This window comes from Glycine soja, chromosome 3 (assembly GCF_004193775.1).
Source record: "Glycine soja cultivar W05 chromosome 3, ASM419377v2, whole genome shotgun sequence".
Lineage (NCBI taxonomy): Eukaryota > Viridiplantae > Streptophyta > Magnoliopsida > Fabales > Fabaceae > Glycine > Glycine soja.
The window spans coordinates 39,341,426-39,356,905 of record NC_041004.1 but is presented as its reverse complement, the minus strand read 5'-3'; the positions used below and the strand labels follow the sequence as shown (position 1 = coordinate 39,356,905).

The following is a 15,480-nucleotide window of genomic DNA, read 5'->3' as shown; positions in this document are numbered from 1 at the left end:
ATATATAGAATTAACCCAAAAAATTATGTATTGATAAAAAAAAAACTTTGATAATTTGTATATGAGTCCAACAATGAAGCAAATATTTTTATTTTTTATATGTATGTCACCACAAATGGTATCATGGCATTCGCGTGTCAATTCATTTATGAACTAATCTAATCAAATATTATGAAGAAGGATACTAGTATGTTTTTTAAGTTTTAACACTTTATTATTAATTATTAAAACTTGTAAAATTATGAATAAAACTTATTAAATTATAAAAAGTGCAATTTGAAGAATTCCATGAGTTTAATTTAATTTTAACTAATAATAAAAATAAATTAAAATATGTGTGTTAAAAAAATGTGTTTTGTATAACTATTAATGTCGAATGACAAAGACCAGAGGAATGAAGAATCAAACAACTACAGAATCATATCTTCGAAAAGACAAAATCAAAAGACACAAAAATTCTCCTACATTACAGATCCTGTGGTCTCTGGTTCTTTGATTTATGGAAGATATGCAGAATGGTAATACTCAGAAAACAATTCAAGTCTCATGCGCATCTTCTAGTTAATTTGTAAACTTTTGATATGCATTATTTCTATTTATTCGATCATTAAATTAATTCCTCATGCAATGTGAATAAAATTACGATGATTTTCACCCCTCACATAGCTCAATTCTTGTTCAGATGATGATTCCAAATTCAGTTTTACTCAGATCATTGTAACCTCTTTCATTGGGTTGATATTTGCCGTGGTCTTCCATTTTGGTCTGAAACAGACTAGAGATCGAAAGATCATCCCACGTATAAGATTGTCACGCGCAGGCCACTTACCAAAGCTTGAAAGGTTCTCCCATTACGTAGGTAATAACATATGCTTTTCAATTTTTATTTTTATTCAATTTAACGCAAGGATCCACATAAGGTGACAAATATATAATATGTATCAAAGTTATTGTAAATTCCTTAATACTGTCTTTAATTTCTACGTATAAAAATATGTATATAATATGTATCATTTGGAAAATTAAGATGCAAATGGTGTGCTCTTTTTGAAACAATATCAATTGAATTGCTTGAATAAAATATGCATGGAAATGGTACGTTATAATGCAAATCAACAGTTTCATAACTATTCAGCATTTTTTCTAATGCAAAGTTATCTGATTTGTTGCAGCTAGGCAAATGGGATTCAAAGATAGGAGAAATTGTCCTCATCTATGTAGATTGGCTTCTGAATACATACGGAAATACGAGGGATTTGAAGATGATATATACGCCTTCTTTGAGAATGAACCAGATGCTGATTCACTTTATGTGAAGCTCGTAGAGGAGTTTGAGAGATGCATTCTTAGTTACTTAGGATTCCATTGGAACTACGGTGATCTAGTTATGAGTCAGGTATTGGGGTCTAATAGTCATATAATAATTAATCTAAAATAGCTTGCGTATACATTAATACTAGGTAAAACTATGCTCTTTTGGCTTTGCAGGTGTTGAGCTCGGAAAATGAGCCAAAAAAGAAGCTCAAGAGCATAGTTATGGCAGCTACAAGGTGTGTGTGTTACTATATATTGTTCTCTAAGAGTACTAAACAAACCATCTTAGGAAACGAGACTGGGATCGTCTATTTTGTAACAGGAACAGAATATAATAGGCGATTAGACAATTTACTTGTCAATTACCTGACATTTTCTTTTGGCCTCACTTTTCTACATCAATAGCTTCCATAAGCATTTTTATTCTTCATCCTTATCTTAAAAAATTAATGTATATAAAGATTTTACCATTCAAACTTTCATAATCTAGAATCTAATCTAAATTTGACTTATATATATGTCTTCCTATATTAGTGTTTTGGTGCATGACAGAATGCATAAAAAATTTAACACATTTTAGGTATATGGGAATAAATAGTTTTTCTTTTTCCCAAAGAAGAAAAGTTCCAGGACCTCTCTTCAAATGCGTTTGTTAAAATTATTAGCATGATGAAATTCTACAAAAAGTTTTCAGAGCACCAACAATTATGTTGGAAAGGGTTGGTTCAACATATCTTTATTTCTGAGGTAAATATTATTCATTGCATAGGGAACAAAGGATTGAGAGACTTGCCAAGAATCTGAAGGTAGCTAGAGTTTTTAATACATTAGTAGAAGAGATGAAAGCAATGAGAGTTGCTACAAGTGATGACTCTCGATGTACAGAAGTGATGGCTCCAGTAGCTCATAGCGATAGGAGTCCAGTGCTTCTGTTAATGGGTGGAGGTATGGGAGCTGGCAAGAGCACCGTGCTCAAAGATATTCTCAAAGAGTAAGACCTTATTGTGCTCCCTAAACGCATTTGAAAGTGTTTGTATATTGAGCACATTTCTGTTTTTCAAGTTTTTTCATGAAAGAGAACTTAAAGAAAGCAACTTCCAACTGTTTTTGTTTATGGATTACAAAACACTTATTTTGAAAATAATTTTCAAAACTTAATAGATGTTGGATGAGAAACTGATTGCTACTAGTATGTAGTGTAACATTGTTTTAGAAAACAATGTTTAAAACAAAAAAAGTGAGAAGAGAAATGAATAAGTTTCAAGTTTTTATATTGAAGAAAATTCACTATTGTGATCTTCAGTGCACATTCATATGTTTAAATTAAGGCTGAAGTTAAAACATCAATAGGCTAAAGCCTGAGCAAGTCCATAAATATGGTTACATGGTATTCATACATAGACAGATGATATCTTTCTGAAAAACTATAGGTAGCATAAATGATCTATAGTTAAAACTATAGGTAGCATAAAACTATATGCTACCTATAGTTTTAACTCAGAGTCTTACTATGAATAAACAGCAATGACCTAATGAAGTTTCTTTCTAAACGAAATATGAACAGACCTTTCTGGGCAGGAGCAGCCGCAAATGCCGTAATAATTGAGGCAGATGCCTTCAAAGAATCAGATGTCATCTATAAGGCCCTTAGCTCAAGAGGTCACCATGACATGATCCAAACAGCAGAACTGGTTGAGACTCTCTTAATTTTCTACTCTTGTCTTTGCAATAAGTATGAATTAGTACATGTTAGAGTAGCATTCATATATAATCCAATTATTTTTCCATGTTGACTATTTTGAATCCAAATTAATTGAATCTGGCACACATTTTCTTACTTATATTGCATTGCTTGATTTGTTCTAAACAGGTACATCAATCATCCACAGATGCAGCCTCATCCCTCCTAGTAACAGCATTAAACGAGGGACGAGATGTTATTATGGATGGCACACTCTCCTGGGTGCCATTTGTTGTGCAGACAATAACAATGGCTAGGAATGTTCACCGTCGCCGTTACCGCATGGGAGAAGGCTATAGGGAGAAGGAGGATGGAACAGTAATCGAAAACTATTGGGAAAGAATTAAAGATGAAGAACCTGAACAAGTTGGTGGCAAAAAGAGAAAACCATATAGGATAGAGCTGGTTGGTGTTGTGTGTGATGCTTATCTTGCAGTTGTCAGAGGCATAAGGTCATATTCAACATTTCAATTTAACAGTGTTACCAATTACAATTCTTCAATTGAGATGAAAATGGATTCCACTTGGAGATTAACAACTAAATTTGAATGTGAACAGGAGAGCTATCATGTGCAGAAGAGCAGTGAGAATAAAGTCACAGTTGAAATCCCACAGGAGATTTGCTGAGGCATTTATGACTTACTGTCAACTAGTAGATAATGCACGCCTATACTTCACAAACGCATTAGAAGGCCCAGCTAAGGTACACATTTCCCTCTATCTTCCTTACACAGTTACACTCCTTTCCATATGTACAATGCACACGTTTTCTATGGAGATAGTGTCAAAATTTGTCTCTAGTATATACAAATGATGGGGTTGTGTAACTTATCCTAACATAGAGTTAAACAATCTCACAGTAGATTATTGATGCAATTTTCTTAACGTATCAACTATCTTAAACTACATTAGAGAATTGTGCCAATAATTTATGATGGGGTTGTTTAATCCCATTTTTACTTGAAATAGTTACACAACCTTCAAATGATTGATGCAAGTGACTTGGAGTTGGATCCACCGTTTTCCTCTCTGCAGTTTACCAGTCATGAATGAAACTAGTGTATTAGTAGGAGAGAGATAGACGCAAAGGAGTTAAAAGATAAAATAAAAATTAACACACATATATCTTTTGTGTTTATTTTTCTCCTAAGGGAACTGTCTAGTATTATATATTTTGATTTTGATGATACACACTCAATGAAAATTTGATACAATGTATATTATAAATGTTTATATCAATGCACTAATCATTTAATCAATATTGGCTTTATCATGATTCATGACTGCTAATTTGGTGTGCCTTCAATTCAACATTTGCTACTGACCTCATGACTTTGGAAAAGTTGATAGGATGGAAAGATAGAGACAAAACACTGCTTGTTGATCCAGATGAATTCGACTGTATGAAGAGGCTAGCCATGCTGAATGAAGATGCAAACTCCATTTATGAACTTTACAAGCACCCCAACCCAGCTTGTGAAGCTGGATCAGTATGGAAAGACATTGTATTATCTCCTTCAAGGTTGAACATCCAACAAGAGCTCAAGTATTCAATCCAAAAAATTGAAAGCATGAACTATAATAAAGTCACCATGGAGAACAGATGAAATTTCGGCTACAAGAGACTAGGATCATGAGATGAACCACCAAAGATTAGGCAAGAAAAGCAACTAGCTGATGTTTGCAACCGAGAAGATCGACTTCATGTTTTAGCAACGTTGATTACCATACGTGTATAAACACGTAGCATTTAGTCTTTAATCTTACAGAATGTTTTTATTTAATTATCTAACAGGAACTTGTGAACGCAGATATTTCCTAAGATACAGTTAATATCCAGACACAATGATCAATCAATTAAACACCCTTTTGGGAGAAATTCTTCTATACATGAGAATGAAGATCTTCCTCCCGAAAACATATCCATCAAATTTCTAATCTTTGTAAACTATATCCCCTTGATAAAAAAGAAGAAAGAATTACTCTACCATTTCTTCTATTTTTGCATTTATTACACGTACAAAAAAACTCCCTCTATTTCTATAACCAACACAATTTCACTGATTCTATAAATATGCTATAAATAAACCTACAAACTTGATTTTTGTATAAAATTCACAAAAAAAAACCGTATATATTGTGTCGCTTTGCAGTATCCTCTATTTGTTAAACATTACTCGAAACCTCTTATGTAGAGGAGATCAAATGTTCTTTGTTTTAAAATGGGGAGTAAAATTATGAATTAAGAAAAATAGAAGACTAAAATTATATTTAAGTAATAAAAAAAGTGATTTTCTTAAAAAAAAAATAAAAAAAGATTCTTGTAAATTTTTTTCTTTGATGAATTGGGCCACAAATCAAATGGAAGAAAAATTCTACGGGAACTACTATTCACACCCTACTTGCTATTTAGATCCCACATTTAGTGAAAAAGACTAAAATATCCTTTTTCCTTGACGTAGAACCAAACGCCCCACCCTGACTTGATTTTTCTTCTCTTGCTTCCTCTTCGTTACCACCGTGAGCGCCTCCGATGATCTGCATCCCCTATTCTGATTATTGTCCGCTGCAACCCCATTCTTTCCATCTCACCCTTCGCGTCTCAAAACATTGACAAGTTGTGTTGTGGTTGCTCTTATTTTCGATGAGTTCTCGAGCGATAAAAAGTTTTTTTTATTTTTTATTCGAGTCAGATACACAATGAAAACAAATTTCTTTTATACGTCATTGTCAAGTTCACCACAAAAACAAGTTTCTTAGCATGGAATTTTCTTACTTATATTTTAAACCATAGTGGAACTAGGAATGCATAATTGCTTAGTATTTAAGAATTTGGAATCACCCTAAGCAATCACGATGGAAATACTCTAAATAAGTAGACAACTTCTACTATGTTTTTTTAATAAAAACTCGTTTACTTTAATAATATTCTTTTAACTTTGAGAATTAACTAACAATTACATTATTTTTTTCGATTTGGAACCCATGCATGATGCCCCATTGTCAATTTGTAGAAGCAAGAACCTCCAAGATTAGTTAGAAATTTGATGCATGTTTGGATTAAAATTTGAAAATTTACGTTGAGTCAAACTTTATCAAATCAGGTTTGCAAAAATAACACAAACCTTATTTCTACAAAGCTGAAATTGCAAACAATTTTTTTAAGTAAAAGATATTTTTACTCTTCAAACCGAGATTGAAACTTCCAAATAAAAAACCTAGCATAGCCTTCAACGTCAAAAAACATGTTTGAAAATATGATAATTGAGACAAAAGTATTTTTATTAAAGGAAAAATCTTTATTTTATCTATTAGATCTATATTGAAACATGTGTTTTAATAATTTCAACTATAAATTAAATATGAACATAGTTTCAACTTTCAAACCCAAAAACCAAAACAAGTTCAAAGTTTGGGCATAATCACATTTTGTAGTTCTCTTGAGCTTTTCACGTGCTTCTTAGTTCTTAGTTTCTGTCTTTCAGGCTAGCTTAGTCACACACTACACTTTCCGGTGAGATTTGGATTTTTTTTTTTTATCCCTTATTATGTTATCCCCTGTGTTGTCACTTTAAAATCATATAATTTTCATGATTTTTAAAATTAAATGTCACCATTAAATATTAATATAAAAACATGAAAAAGGACAATATAAAAACCAAATCTTTTCAGTGACGTTGTTTCATTAATTTTACATGATAACGTGTCAAATATTGACGAATCATAATATGTGGGGTTTTTTCTGCACGTGCTTTCTTCATTTATGAGGTGATATATCCATTTGCGTTGACCCTTGGTTCTTAGAGCGGGAGAGTAATGACTATCATGAGAATGCAACTAAATGTGTTGTTTGGGGGATGAACTTTAGTGTTTTTTTTTAACTCCTTTTGGTGAGTGGAACTGGAATGGATATGGCCCGTTATGAATTCCGCAGAAGCGTGTGTTTCATGTTTTGTAATCTTGCTAGTTTCCTTGAATATGATATGGGTCAATAGGGTTCATTGCCTTAGTTGGGACCATGTTACCCAATTCCCTTGATCAAAGGCAAACCAGAAAAGCACTCAATTATTCTGTTTTACTAAATTTTTATTTATTTATTTTAATTAGGTCTTCGAAATTGTATTTTTTTTAATTATGCACCAATAAAACCTAATTAAAAAATAAATACAAACTTAAAGATTCAATTGAAAGAAAAAAAAATCAAGAACCTATTTAAAAATTATAAACAATCCAAATATCCAATTAAAAAATTATCAACTTTTGTAAGTTATTACTCTCAACTCTACAAGCAAGTATTCTCACTTTTGTAGGTTCGAAACCTAATATTATTAGATTCTTTTAATCAGTTTTGAACATACTAGCTAGAGTGAGAATATTGATATGCTTTGTAATTTTCTTTAATAAGGTCCTGAATTGCTTGTTATTTTTAAATATGTCTTAAACTTTTTTTAATCGGATCCCAAATTTGTATTTATTTTTTTAATTAGACCTACAAAAATTTAGGAACTCAATTAAAAAAAGTTCAAGATCTTAACTAAAATTTTAGGAACTCGTAGAATATTTAAACTTATTTTTAGAAAAATATTATATTTATTTCAAAATATTTTGTATTATTTATTTATATTCATAAATATTTTTAAGTATGTCCATTTTTATATGAAAATATGAAGAAAAAAAATACTCCCCATATAGGTAATGGGTGATGTAATTATGATCAACCGAACATTTATTTCTAACCGAAAAGAAAAGGTCAAAGAGAGTAAAACTTTTGCGTTCCTTTAATTTCTAAAATGAGGGACAGTTGTGGCTGGCCCTGTATTTTGACGCAGACTGAAAAATGTAATTTCGGAGCATTTAGTAAGTTTTGAAATTGGATATCTTTCAAAATGAAAAAAATATTGACTGAAAAGGTATATGATTTTTTTTATTAAAATTACGAATTTATATGTACTATATTAATATGAATTTGAATTTATAATCTCAACTTATGCTTATAAACTAAATCTACTTTAGCTAATAATATTCGAATACTTAATAATTTTTAATAATTTTTTAGTGATTTTTATTAATATGATAATTCATTCATCTAATAAATATATTATAACTAGTGAGTATAATATTATTTAAGTTAATTATAACTTTTAATATTATTTTTCTGTAATTTTAAATTATAATATTATCTAATTTAATAAATATACAGTAAATTTCATTTATAGAGAGAGATGTTAATCTGAAACTGAATTCAAATTTTTAACCTCAATCCTCAGCCCTTGATTTTTTTGGCTTTAAGCTTCCTTTGTCATTGGTAAATCCTTGTTATGGATAATCGATTCCACAAATAAATGGGTGGGAACCTTTAAGTAACAGAATTATTGAAAGCTGTACATGAAGGGGCCACAAGAGAAAAGGAACAAATTACGGAATTTGAGAAGAGACAATGGATTTTCATTGCTTATATACAAATTGAGAGGAAACAATTAGTTTTTTAAAAATGTTAATTAAAGTAATTTTAATCAAAGTTAAATGTTTATTATATTAAATTATTTAAAAGTGTGATATTCAAATTTCAGTAATTAGAAAATATTAATATGAAATACAAAATAATCCATAATTAATATTCTTCAAATGCAAAAAAGTATTTAAAAAATTAACTCCAAACCTTTTAACTTCGTATGCAACTAAAATTTTAAACAAAAGTAAGACAATCACTTTTGCAAAATTTGCTGCTACCCATTAATGTGGTGTGGTGTCGGACAGAAGCCAAACAAACAGGCTGTATATCAGGTTATTAATATCTTCGTATTCAATGTCGTTGACTATCAAAAAATTGTTTTCATAAATTAATTAAGATGAGATACGCCTTATCTTTTATCTGCCATTTAAAAAAATATTCTTAATTAACTTTTTTGGAAGAATTTTAGTTTTCATTTTTAAATAATACTACAGTACAAAATAGTAGTATTAATTGTCATTTCTTCGGTTATAGTACTCGTATGAATAAATTGTAAATTTCATCTTTCATAATTTTAAATTTATGGTTTTGGTTTTTTTTTATTTTTAAATAAAGACATTTAATTTTTTTATTCTAAAAAATAAAATTTAGATTTTTCGGTCTATTAATTATTAGTTGATCATTTAAAGTTAAATTTTGATTTTAATATGACATATTAATGTTAGCCTGAAATACTTGTTTTATTTAATTAATTATATTAATATTATTTTTTATGTATTATGAGTTAAAAGTTATTATTTTTTTTAAAATTATAAAATATCATAATTAAAAATATTTAATATATAATTTTTTTTAATTTTACTTTAATAATTAGAATAAAAATAATATGTATATTAAAATTAATTTTAGAAAATATATAAATAATTTACATATTAATTTATGAAACTTAATTATAAATTGATAAAATAAAAATAAAAATATGTAAATTATTCAAAATAAAAATATAAAAAATGATATAAAATAAAATTAAAAATATTTATATATTAAATATATTTTAATTATAAATTTTGATAATTTTAAAAAATTAATTACTCTCGACTAATGATATATAAAAAAATAATATTATATAATTAATTAAAAAAGTAAATATATTAATGATTTATTGTCTCATATGTAAATAAAGGATTACGAGTTAAAAAAATTATATTAAAATATTTTTATTTTTCATGTTATTTAATTTTTTTCACATAAACATTATATTAATTATCTGTTTCAGGTCAACATTAATATCAGATTAAAGAAAGCTAAAATTATAAATTTCAAAATGATAAGAGATGAAAATTATAAGTTAGGCTAATAATATACTATTAGTATATCTTTATACGAAAATAATATTTCAATACAAAATATCAAGACAATAAAAAAAAAGAAAACACTTACAGTACTACTCCTTGCTCCTCATTTGCTAGCAGTCAAGAATGAATCAAAGAAAGGCTGATTTCCTTGGCCTCATTGAATTGGTTTGGGGCAGAGTGATTGAAAGCATAATCACGTTTAAAGTGTTTAAACCTTTTTTAGGATGGAAATGATTCAAGCTTTAATTTGAATCAATGTTGATTAGGGATGAATTTTTTGTTCTCTCTCTGTAATTAATGCAAGGCATCCTTTGTGGGGCCAAGAATTTAGAGTTTTGACAGAATAGAGGCAGGGCAAAGATGTAGGTAGAATAGCAGGTAGGCTTTGGGTTTGTTGATAGAGCGAGTGAGGGTGCATTCATTCAAGACATGTTTTGTTTTGGTAAGACCGCAATAAAGCTGAGTCTTCCATTTCAGGCGTGCCCACCTCATCATTTCATCATGCCAACCCTCAAATTTTACTTTTCTCTTCCACCCATCAAATCAAATCTCTTTCTTTTACGTAATCATTCCCACCCTCTCCTCTCATGTTCACACACTATGGGAAATCGCAAAATTAATCACCCTACCCCTTCTTCTTCTACTGCTACACATCATGTCTTGCCCATATTGCCTTCTCCTGCTTTTTTTAACTGCCAACGCCTTTATTTTTAACCACATCACCGCAAACAAAAAAAGGAGCTCTATTGCCTGGTCTTGAGAATGAAATTACTTCTTTTTTTTAAAAAAACATATGGCCTAAATTTAAGAAAATTAACTATAATTATTAATTCATTTATTCTTACGTCTCATCTTTAGTTTTATTAAATTTATAGTAATTTATAATGATTCACCATCTGAATTCAGAATTAGTGCAAAATCACTTAAATAACACAAAATCAACTATAATATAATAAGAGTATTATACCTGACATTTATCAATTAAAGATAAAGAGATTAATAAAGTATTTTGTTTTGGAAAAAACTAAAAAAGAAATCTTGTACATATTCAATTTTACCCTGAATATCCCGAGTCAAAATTTCATGAGACACGGCTAAGATGCCGAAATATAATATGAACAGAATAATTATCTTTTAGAAAAGCATTTTGAACTAAAATCGAATTCTGTAAAATACTATTGACCGGCGGGGGGAGGAGGGCAAAGTGTCTATACTTTAGTTTTTTATAATGCATATTACAAAGGGATGAACTTTTATAAAACAGCAGCAGATATTCATTTACTATTTTCTTGAGATTTAATGATTTAAATTAATTATTTATTATAATTATTAAATCTTAAGAAAATAAATAATAAAAATAAATAGTAATTCTTTTAGAATAAATGTATCCATCCCTTTATTTATGTATATATATATATATATATATATATATATATATATATAATTTAGTGGTAACTGATGGCACTTCGGTCTAAATTAAAACAAGAAAATTCTCTGAATTTAAAGAGCACTCATAAAACACTAACTCGGCTCAAAGAAAAAAAAGTAAAAACTTGTATTACTAGTTTACTAATTAAATACGAAAAGTGTTGGATCTTTCATCTAGTTTTTCTCCATCTAAAAGTCCAAAAAGTTACAAAAGCCTATAATTTAGGTATAGAGGAGAAATATCTAGTTCTGCGGAAGATTCGCTGTAACCACAAGTGAATTACTCATTAACTTCCCCTTTTGTTCCAACAAAAAATAAATAAATGGTCTTGAGCGAAATATTTCCTCCAAATTCTCAACTAAAATGAAAAAATTTAACTTCCTCCTTTGTATTCCTTCAGCCTACTTTTGTTTTCACTTTAATTATTTTCTAGTTTACACGTGAGGAAATTAAAGTCTATATGAAATATGATGAAAATTAAATAATAATTGAGTGACGATTCCAAATATAGGAAACAGAAGATAATGGCGCAACAGCGCAAAGCTGTCGGCGAAACCCCAGACTGTCCCCACCCCTATTTATATCCATCCAAAACCCCTCACTAACACTTACAATCCCATCATTTTCCTCAATGCCTGTTCACGCGCTTCCATTTTCAAAGGACTCTCCGCCGCCCAAACCCAAGGAGGCTCATTTCCGGGGTGTCCGCAAGCGTCCCTGGGGCCGCTTTGCCGCTGAGATCCGTGACCCCTGGAAAAAGACCCGAAAGTGGCTCGGCACCTTTGACACTGCCGAGGAAGCCGCCAGGGCTTATGACGCCGCCGCCAGAACACTCCGTGGGCCCAAGGCCAAGACCAACTTCTCCTACATCCTTGCTCCCGCTTTCCACCTCCCTCCCCCGGTGCTCACTACTCCCGAAGCCCATGCCCTGGCCCAAGCCCAAGCCCAGGAACAACTCGCCAGACAGGTCGAGTTCTGTGGCCCACCGTTTTTCTTTGCAACTGATGTAGCTTCCACCGCGCCGGTGAGGTCGGAGTACAAGGGTTACAAGTTAGAGAATATCGCGGGTTTTGTGGTGAGTAAGGAGGAGCAGAAAGAGAAAAATAAGCCCTTCTTATTTGACCTTAACCTGCCGGCGCCGCTCTTCTGAAGCCGCCGGCGGAGAATGACGGCGCCGGGGGCTTAGTGTTTCTATCTTAAATGTCTTTGAATTTGTCTATATGACTTGTTTTGAGGGGGAATTTTAGGTGCTACTCCGCCCTTGTTTTGATGTACAGTTTAGTTTATTATAGGTTTTGAGCAGCAAGCATTTTGGTTATTACGGTGGCATAGGTTTAAAGTTCATTTAACGTTGTTTTTGTTTGTCGTTTGTTTCTTCCTTGGATTCTCACTGAATCTATGTTAATACGTACAGCTGCATATGCAGTTCGAGGTTATATATTACTATATGATATCCAACTCTAAAGTCTAAAGTTTTCTGGGATTTTTTTTTTCTTTTTTCATCAACGTAAGCCTATGTTAGAACGTTATCTTCTTGATGCTTGAAAATTGAAATCACATCTGATTTCGCTGGTGCGATGGGAGTCATTTTGCATGAATCAATCTTGTTGAAGAAAATTGTGCCCGTGCCACTGGGGTGGCTTAACGGACGGAGGAAGCAAAGAAAAATGAAGACTTTTTTTTCCAGTTGTCTGAGTTTGAGACTTTGAGTAATAAAATAGCAAAACCAGGTTTGGTAAAGGACAGAACCGAATGGATTCAAATTTCACTATTTCAGACAAATATAAAAGAAGAAGAAAATGTAAGAAAGTTATGGTTTTAATGTGGACGGTGCGGAGTACACCAACAAAAGCACTTAGCATGCTGTTTTTAATTTAATTATTAAATGATCTTTTAGTCTCTTAATATATAAATTGAAGTCAATTTAATCTATGAAAAAATAATTTTTTAAATTTAGTTTGTATACTTATAAAATGTGAAATAATTAGGTTTTGATATTAAATTTTCTACATCATTTTGTCATTAAAATTGAAATATTTAAAGATTAATTTAAAATTATATGATAAGATAAAACTTTATTTTTGAATATAATGTTCAAAATAAGAATAGCAAAAGAATTAAAAAAAAAATGCAGCAAAAAAAAAAGAATTAAAAAATTTCTAACTCATTCCATATCATCATTTTTCCAAACAATGAAATGAAATATTTATTTTTTATTTTAAAATATCCAAATAAAATAATATTTTTATTCAATTTCATTCTATTTTATTTAACCCATTACATTCTTCGTTTACCAGGTATTCAATTCAAATATATCCCAAGTCTATCCCCACTTTAATAGAAAAAAAAACTTAAAATTACCCTACCACTCCTAACCTCTTCCCCTACCTCAGCCCCTTTTTCTGATTTCACTGTATAATGAATAATGATTTTTATTAATTAAATATTATCTTTATTTGATTTTTTTAAAAAGTGTACAGATAAAAGAATCATTTAGTTTGTTTTATAGTAATTTTAATTATTATTTACAAATAAGATATTTGAAATTTCTAAAAAAAAAAAAAAAAAAAAAACTCTAATCCTCACGTATATCCCAAGTAGCCTATGACTTTGGGCCTGGCTTGTGTTTTGTTGCCACAGGCTGTGGAGGTAGCTATAAAAGAAAAGAAAAAAAGTGCAAAACTCCAACCCAATGGACTCAACCAGTTAATTGGACCCACAACACTAGCCTTGCACGACTTGTTTTAAAAAATCCAAACGTTCGCCGGAAGTGGCACACGTTTCAATTATTGAGCCGTTCAAATTTGAACTGTAGCAGTATTTGATAGAAACGGAAGAAATAGAGGTAAAGGAAATAAATACGTAAAGAAAAGGCTTTGGTTATCCATTTGTTCACCAAATTATTTTACATTGTTCAATTTGGCTTTCAAAATTTTAAAAAATTAATTTGATCTTGAAGCTTTTAAGGAGTATATCAATTTGATCCTTAAATTGTTCAATTTGATCTTTGACTTCTTAAAAATTTAGGAATCAAATTAATTCATTTTTAAAAATTATAGAACCAAATTGAACCTTTTAAAAATTTAGGGATCAAATTGATAATTTAGCCTAAAAAAGGAAAACAGGAGTTGTTTGATTTAAGAAAAAATATAATGAAAACCGGGAAAGATAGTTGTTTGGTTTGAAAATAAAATAAGAAAAATATATTATAAATAAAGTTATCATTTAATAAATCTGTTTTTTAGCTTATTTTTTTCATTCATATAATGTTAGCCATGAAACTAGGATGAAGTATGAGTGCCCATATTGGTGTCTTTGTAGCTCACATGCTCTGTTGAGTAACCTACACAAACCAAAGAGACACTTCTATAATGAGAAACAATAAATTCAACGAAGCTGTGGCGCTTTTTGAAATCTACGAAGGTTGTGGATCTCGTTCAAAACTCATAGTTTAATTATTACATCTCTCATCGTTCAACATCTGTAGCTTGATTGTCCAAATCAAATTCAACTTCCAAAGTAGATCCTGCAAAACGACATAACGGTTGTTAGCAAATTTGTTGCCTTATTGGCACTTCATTATCCCCCAACATTCAGCAAGGGCCATGCTATTTCTTAAGTTCCGAAAAGACTTAATTGATTCGAGAGATATATTCATCAATTTTGATTCTTTTTCAATTGAGATGTATATCTGGCGACACTCCTCCCATTGTTCTTTCTTTTCTTTCTTTGTTGATCGATTGGGGCTGATTGGCATTCAGTGGCTTAGGATGCCAACCTGGAATAATGTGGAATCTCTGGTAATTTTCGTTCAATTTTTTTTTGTTTATTAATTAAGGTTAATTACTTATTAATGAAACACTAATCATCAACCAATCCAGATGTCTGGCACATCAGCACGAGTCAACGAATATCGATGGTCAACACATTCAATTTAACGGATTAACCAAACTTCCGAATTCTGAAAACAGAGGCCCAAATGTCCTAATTAAAAACCACGAGAACCAAAATCGTAGTTTTGCAAAAATAGGAGGGCCATGCAGTTTAGCCTAACAATTTTTGTTTAACACGAAAAGTACTAGTAGTATACTTTTCAATACATCTTTTATTATTCAACGAATTTCATGTTAATTCTACTTTAAAAAAATGACTAAATTTTTACAATAAAATCAACATGAAGCTTACCAGA

General features: G+C 30.4%; 2 protein-coding genes across 2 annotated transcripts; both read left to right on the top strand.

Annotated features, from left to right (window-relative positions):
- Positions 1 to 369: 369 nt before the first annotated feature.
- Positions 370 to 4,912, top strand: LOC114405261. The gene is made up of 9 exons (XM_028367872.1): positions 370 to 518; positions 702 to 859; positions 1,173 to 1,396; positions 1,489 to 1,550; positions 2,084 to 2,305; positions 2,879 to 3,005; positions 3,185 to 3,507; positions 3,614 to 3,758; positions 4,399 to 4,912. Exons 1-9 carry the CDS (start codon positions 370 to 372, stop codon positions 4,660 to 4,662), a joined length of 1,674 nt encoding a protein of 557 aa, XP_028223673.1. The 3' UTR covers positions 4,663 to 4,912.
- Positions 4,913 to 11,867: 6,955 nt separating this feature from the next.
- On the top strand, positions 11,868 to 12,763 carry LOC114406904 (ethylene-responsive transcription factor 12-like). Its single transcript, XM_028369757.1, has one exon. It carries the CDS (start codon positions 11,923 to 11,925, stop codon positions 12,439 to 12,441), a length of 519 nt encoding a protein of 172 aa, XP_028225558.1. The 5' UTR covers positions 11,868 to 11,922; the 3' UTR covers positions 12,442 to 12,763.
- The last annotated feature ends 2,717 nt before the right edge of the window (positions 12,764 to 15,480 follow it).